Source organism: Oncorhynchus kisutch, linkage group LG17 (assembly GCF_002021735.2).
Source record: "Oncorhynchus kisutch isolate 150728-3 linkage group LG17, Okis_V2, whole genome shotgun sequence".
In the NCBI taxonomy this organism is placed as follows: Eukaryota; Metazoa; Chordata; class Actinopteri; order Salmoniformes; family Salmonidae; genus Oncorhynchus; species Oncorhynchus kisutch.
Window position 1 is genome coordinate 23,201,029 of NC_034190.2, and position 6,185 is coordinate 23,207,213.

The 6,185-nt window shown below is 41.9% G+C and overlaps 2 protein-coding genes across 3 annotated transcripts in view; one reads left to right on the forward strand and one right to left on the reverse strand.

The window, feature by feature from the left end:
• agr2 (anterior gradient 2) lies at positions 1-2,779 on the forward strand. Of its 2 annotated transcripts, none has more exons than XM_020505279.2 (8): positions 1-132; positions 582-718; positions 999-1,062; positions 1,258-1,310; positions 1,646-1,722; positions 1,922-1,985; positions 2,127-2,210; positions 2,467-2,779. In XM_020505279.2, exons 2-8 carry the CDS (start codon positions 595-597, stop codon positions 2,514-2,516), a joined length of 516 nt encoding a protein of 171 aa, XP_020360868.1. In that variant the 5' UTR covers positions 1-132; positions 582-594; the 3' UTR covers positions 2,517-2,779. The 2 variants fall into 2 exon arrangements, with proteins under 2 accessions (XP_020360868.1, XP_020360869.1); XM_020505280.2 differs by having other exon boundaries at positions 31-132; positions 586-718.
• Positions 2,780-3,296: 517 nt separating this feature from the next.
• The window catches only part of tspan13b (tetraspanin 13b), a 6,005-nt gene continuing 3,116 nt past the window's right edge, over positions 3,297-6,185 (reverse strand). Inside the window, exons 5-6 of the mRNA XM_020507101.2 lie at positions 5,926-6,036; positions 3,297-5,659 (exon numbers count right to left, since the gene is read on the reverse strand). Of these exons, the coding sequence (XP_020362690.1) occupies positions 5,585-5,659; positions 5,926-6,036 (186 nt within the window). The 3' untranslated portion in view covers positions 3,297-5,584. The remainder of the gene's footprint in view (positions 5,660-5,925; positions 6,037-6,185) is intronic.

The following is a 6,185-nucleotide window of genomic DNA, read 5'->3' on the forward strand; positions in this document are numbered from 1 at the left end:
GGGTTGGTGGGAGGGGTCAGCATGAGAGCTTAGGGCCGGTGTATAAGAGCAGGTCCAGGTGAGAGAGAAGGGACACAGCAGAACGAGGAGCTGCAGAACACAGGAGACACACAAAGGTGCCACAGAGAACAGGTAGGAAATGGATCTCTCCCTCCACCACAATGGAAGCCTTATTCTCTAACCACACATCTCTCTTCACCATCCCTAATCCATCCATCTGATCCTTTGTCTGGTAAATGTGCCTTGAAATGCTATGAACTTTTTCTGTCTTTCAGTCTTCAACAACTTGAACAAATCTGAATAGATGTGCAATTATTTGTAATTCTGCATGGATCTTCATATTGTTTTCCCTCAGCTATACTGTTGAGTTATAATAGTATGCAAATAGAAGTAGACTCTGTGCAGTTTTGTGGCAGGCATGTGTTATCTGGGCCCATATTCACAATGATTCAGAATAGGAGTGCAGATATAGGATCACTTTTGACTTGTAGATTATAATGATTAAAATTATATGGGCAGTGGGGACCTGATCCTACCTCCTACCTACTCTGAGATGCTTATTGAACTCTGTTTCCTTCCAGAAAGGTAGTAATCATGATCCGAGGTCTGCTGTCGGTGCTGTTGGTCCTGGTGGCCATAGCCGTGTCTTCATCTCTGGCTAAGCCTGAGAAGAACATCGCCAAGAGGGGGAAGAGGATCCCTCAGACTCTCTCCAGAGGTAACACTCTCCCCTTACTATTTCCAAAGCTTATCACAGTGTATAGTGTTGTTAAGGAATTAATGAATGAGTACACATTCTCCTTTTCCTCATTCTCAAAGCTCTGTAAGATCAGTGTGGTCGGAGATATCTAATGAAAAGAGCTGACATGCGCTTCCTTGTTCTACATGTCAGTAGAGGCATGTCTGTTCTAAACAATATATCTATACCTGAATGTTCTTTAATGTTTAATGTTGTACTGAAACTGTTGCACTGACACTGTTCTTCCTGTCTCCTATAGGCTGGGGTGATCAACTAATCTGGGCTCAGACCTATGAGGAGGCTCTGTACTGGGCCAGGGCACAGTGAGTGAACAAATGTTTATGGCCACATACGAAACGGCACCCTACTTTTTATGAAGTTGAAAATAGGGAACAAGGTGTTATTTCACATTGATGTAACATATCTAGATGGCTGATAAATACACTTAACAAAACAAATACATTTCAAGGATTTATATTCAATTTTATTCTATAACCAGAACTAATTTGTCTCCATAGGAACAAGCCTCTGATGGTCATCTTCCACCTGGAGGACTGTCCTCACAGTGCATGTAAGACCCTGACCGTAAACCTCTAACCCCTGACCTATAGCAAATAAGCTGCCATTCTGTTGCACCTTCCTGAACAGACCACAGGTCAATGTCCCTCCATTGACTTTTATGAGTATTATTTGCATCCTGGTATTCTCCCAAATCGTGATGCATCATTCGGTTGTATTAGAAACCAGGACTTGTTTAAACAGCCATTATCAAACTCGTGGTAGAACAAACATGGCTCTGTTTGCCAAGGTGGTATACACCTCTTACATCCTGCTGCCATGTATGGAGATCTCTTAAGTCAATGTAACACTTTCATGATGTCTTCATGATGTCTTCCATGAATCCAGCCATGAAGAAGGTCTTCGCTGAAGACAAGGACATCCAGAAGGTGGCTGATGAAGACCTCATCGTCCTCAATCTGGTGGTGAGTTGTAAATGAAGTCTTTGGAAAACAGTGTCAGAATCAATACCTAGATTACTTCCCTTTTGATCTATTAGATTTGATGATTCTATGGTTTGATTTATATTAGTATTTTAGGGCACTGTTATTTATTTTTTGTTAACCTGACTTTTAGTATTAAGAAGCAAATCATTGATATGTGTTTCTTTCCCTGTGTTATCAGTATGAAACCACAGACAAGCACCTTTCCCCTGATGGCCAGTATGTCCCCAGAATCATCTTTGTCGGTGAGTGAAAATGTCACATTTTCCCAGCAGCATTACATGACAAGGATTGCCATTATTTAGTTTATGATGGCATCAAACAAAAGCAACAGATTTTAACCAATAGTTATCTCCCCCCCCCCCCCTTAATCGCTCTCTCCTCAGATCCCTCTATGACAGTGAGAGCTGACATCACAGGGCGCTACTCCAACCGTATGTACGCCTATGAGCCTTCTGACATCAAACTCTGTGAGTACAACTTGATCTTATCTCCCTTTTGACTGTTTCATTGCATACTAACGGTTTACATACTTTTAATAAATCTGTATTTCATAGATTGTAAATGTTTAAGCATTTATACACATGTCTACATTTTTATTCATGTAAGGTATTACTAAGTGTATTCAGATTGTTTTATAATTCATTCAGAGATGAGAAAATGTTGCCTTTGTGAGAAACAACCTGCTCCTGAGTGACATACTCTTCATTTCCCTTCTCCCTGTAGTACTGAGCAACATGCAGAAGGCCAAGAAGCTGCTGAAGACTGAGTTGTAAGCACTGACTCATCATGTAACCCCATGACCTTTGGCCTGCGACTTCAGAGGTTCTCCGAACATTGTCTGAACGTTCTCTGGAGCCTAGGAGTCAGCCAGTGGCATACTGTCACCATGTAAACCTAAGCACTGGAAAGAACTAGTCTTCACTTTCACAAAACATTTTTTAAATTCTGTTATTTTTCCTGAACTTCTCTGTCTTTGTAATGTATTGCTGTACATCTGAGATGTCTTTTTATTAAATATAGTGCAATTATGAAATTATTTGTGTCTCATTGGAAAATGTAATTCAGTCCTTTCACCCTTCATGACAATGACTCAGGTTAAAAGGGCTATTGGAAAAAAAAACACACAGTGGGTGTGCATGAATCCGTGTGTTTGTGTAGTTAGGTAGTGAGTGCTGACATCCTGGTCACATCCTGAATGGGCGGGGCCAGTGAGGGAATGACACACCCACACATGATTCTTAGTAATGTCATGTAGTACTATAATATTGCAATGCAATAAGTTCATGGGAATCTAATATGTCATTTAGCAAATAAAAGCATTATTTTGTCATTCCACTTCTGTAGAGATTTAGAGTTTCTTGGAAAGGGTTAGGCTACTGCTGTGAGCTGAGCTCCACATTTTGCAACGTCATTGAATGCCACTGGTTTCTGTGGAAACTGAGCCCAACAAACCCAGTGAACCTTCAGGAAAAAAAATTCTAATTGGTCAACTTGACTGGGCATTGGTGGGAATGGAGTTACTTATTGTTGAAAGGAAAACCAAAGAACAGAAACAGTGCATAAAATATATATTTTTCGACCTTTCTATTTAATTGAGATTTCTTGTACAAAGGCTCAGGTATGTTGTAGTTCACAGAACCACCAGGGAGGTGGAAGCAGCAGTATACACTAGTATAGGAGACATGCAAAAGGCACAAGCCAAGGTAACAGACATACACGCACACTTGCACAGACCCACACGCACTTATGTACACGCACACACACACAATCGACTGCCAGGCTTTGTAACACTATCAGCAGAACAAAGCTCATCTCTTCTTTCACATGTCAGTCTTCCCAAGCATTTCATACTGATGATATTCAGACAGCATGAGCAATTGACTCTTAAAGGGACACTTTAGGAGTTTGGCAATGAGGCCTTTTATCCACTTCCCCAGAATCAGATGAATTCATGGATACCCTTTTTATGTGTCTGCGTGCAGTTGGAAGGAAGTTGCTAACTAGCACAAGCTCAATGACTGGAAGTCTATGGGTGTCTGCTAGCATGCTAGTAGATACCCAAAGACTTCTAGTCGTTGCGCTAATGCTAGTTAGCAATGGCTCACAAAACAACCTCTAACTTCCTTCATAACGGACACAGAGACATAAAAATGGTATCCACGTATTCATTTGAGTCTGGGGAAGTAGATAACAGGCATCATTGCCAAAATCCCTTGAAGAATCCCCTTGTTTTTTCTGATTTCAAATCATTAGGAATTATCAGGTTATTTGTGTCAGAAATAAACATTCAGAACACAAAAAAATGCAAATGCTGTGTAACATAATGACTTAAAGTAAAGGCAACAACAAGCTGCTTAATTAGTTGTAGTTATGAAGTTACAGCATACAATTATCAACAGCATCCTACAGTCCTTCAGTTACTGAGTGATTCAAATCAAATCTACAAATATTCAATGACATCTTCAGTCGTCATGCGCACAAAATAATGCTAACTGGTCTTCATCATGTCAGCTATCATCTGTAATACAGGAGTCATTCAGTAGTCACAACATCACAGTTCACATGCTTTAATACAGGTCTGAGCATACTGAACGCTTGCCCATCAAGGGTGTGTCAAATATCAAATGTGGTATCTGAAAATGTAAATTTCTCGAGATGTGTCACCAGAAGGACAAAAGCCTGAGCCTCTGTATATGAGAGAATAGACAAGGAGTGCACAAAACATTAAGGACACCTGCTCTTTCCATGACAAAGACTGACCAGGTGAATCCAGGTGAAAGCTATGATCTGTTATTGATGTCACTTGTTAAATCCACCTCAATCAGTGTAGATGAAGGGTGGGGGTGGGGGGGGGGGGGGGGTTAAATAAGTGTTTTTAAGCCTTGAAACAATTGAGACATTGAGGGTGAATTTGCAAGACAAAAGATTGACGTGCCTTCCTTTGAGCAGGTATGGTAGCAGGTGCCAGGCGCACTGATTTGTGTCAAGAACTGCAAGCAACACTGCTGGGTTTTTCATGTTCAACAGTTTCCCGTGTGTATCAAGAATGGTCCACCACCCAAAGGGCATCCAGCCAACTTGACACAACTGTGAGAAGCATTGAAGTCAACATAGGCCAGCATCCCTGTGGAACGCTTTCGACACCTTGTAGAGTCCATGCCCTGACGAATTGAGGCTGTTCTGAAGGCAAAAGGGGGAGGGGGTGCAACTCAATATTAGGAAGGTGTGCTTAATGTTTTGTACACTCAGTGTATACAGGATATGGTTCTGATCGGGAGTGGTTTAAGGTGTCCTATTAGGGTAATAGGCTCATGCAGCATCTTTAATATACAGCAGGGTCGTGTTCATTAGGGCGCACCACGGAAAACATTTAGCAACGGAAAGTGTAAAGGAGCGTTTCCTATTCGACAAGTGAAGCTAGTTCCTCCGTCTTCCGTTTGGTGCCGAATGAACATGACCCAGTTATTTTCCAGACACACACCACATTCTGGAAAAACAATCACTTCATGTAACACCACACAAAGAGCTGGCGCTTTGCTCAGCTGGTGAAAACACACACAAGTCACTCGCTTATTTACAAACACAGCCCCTAAAACAGGCGGCAAACCCACCTCCACCTGGAGAGCTACTTGGTGTGCAGGCTTTTACTCCGGCCCTGCTTTAACTAACACAACTGATTCAGCTGAACAAGGCTCCGATGAGCAGCTAATTTGTTTAGAATCGGTTGTTTTAGTGTCACAGTTAGAGTAGGGCTGAAGCAAAAGCCTGCACAACCAGTAGCTCTCCAGGAGGAAAGTTGGCCACTCCAAGAGCGGGGTACAAAGCCAGCAGTTGCCAACGGTTACAGGAAGGCACTGGGATTCGCTCGAGGGTCCTTCTGGTTCCTGTACCGGTACGTTAGCCACACCCCCAGGATCTGAAAAAGGACGAATAAAACATTCAGAGGTCAAAATAACAAGCATTACTGGGCCCAGTTTTATGCTGCTGACCTACAAATAGATTACATACTGTATATAGCTACATTTTCATTACCTATTAGATTTCATGAACTGCACCTTAAAATAGGCTAGTTTACTGTAAAGACAAAAGCACTATTTTATAATACTATATAAGTTAAATTGATTGATTGCTTGATTGATACAGCAGAACACTCCCCTGACTGTATATAAAGGGCAATCTCACCTCAGTGAAGCTGAAGAAGAGGCCTATCCCGCCCACGAAGCGCAGCACCTCTCCTGCATGCTCCTGGATCTGCTCAGCACACGGTGAACAGGAGTGGTTGGGGAAACAGGCCTGTAGAGGGACACAGAAACACCACACAGACCAATTAGTCAGGAAAACTGCTTCACAGCCACAATACTGAATATCCAGCAACTAATATCATCAGAAACTGTATGCGTAAAAACTTGTTCTTTCATTGTAATTATACATCCTGGCATGCA

What these genes read in the sequence shown, in the direction of transcription:
- agr2 (XM_020505279.2), top strand. Translation starts at nt 595, where the DNA reads ATGATCCGAGGTCTGCTGTCGGTGCTGTTGGTCCTGGTGGCCATAGCC. An exon ending in CCCTCAGACTCTCTCCAGAG is followed by an intron (nt 719 to 998) that starts GTAACACTCTCC and finishes TGTCTCCTATAG; the next exon opens with GCTGGGGTGATCAACTAATC. An exon ending in CTGTACTGGGCCAGGGCACA is followed by an intron (nt 1,063 to 1,257) that starts GTGAGTGAACAA and finishes TTGTCTCCATAG; the next exon opens with GAACAAGCCTCTGATGGTCA.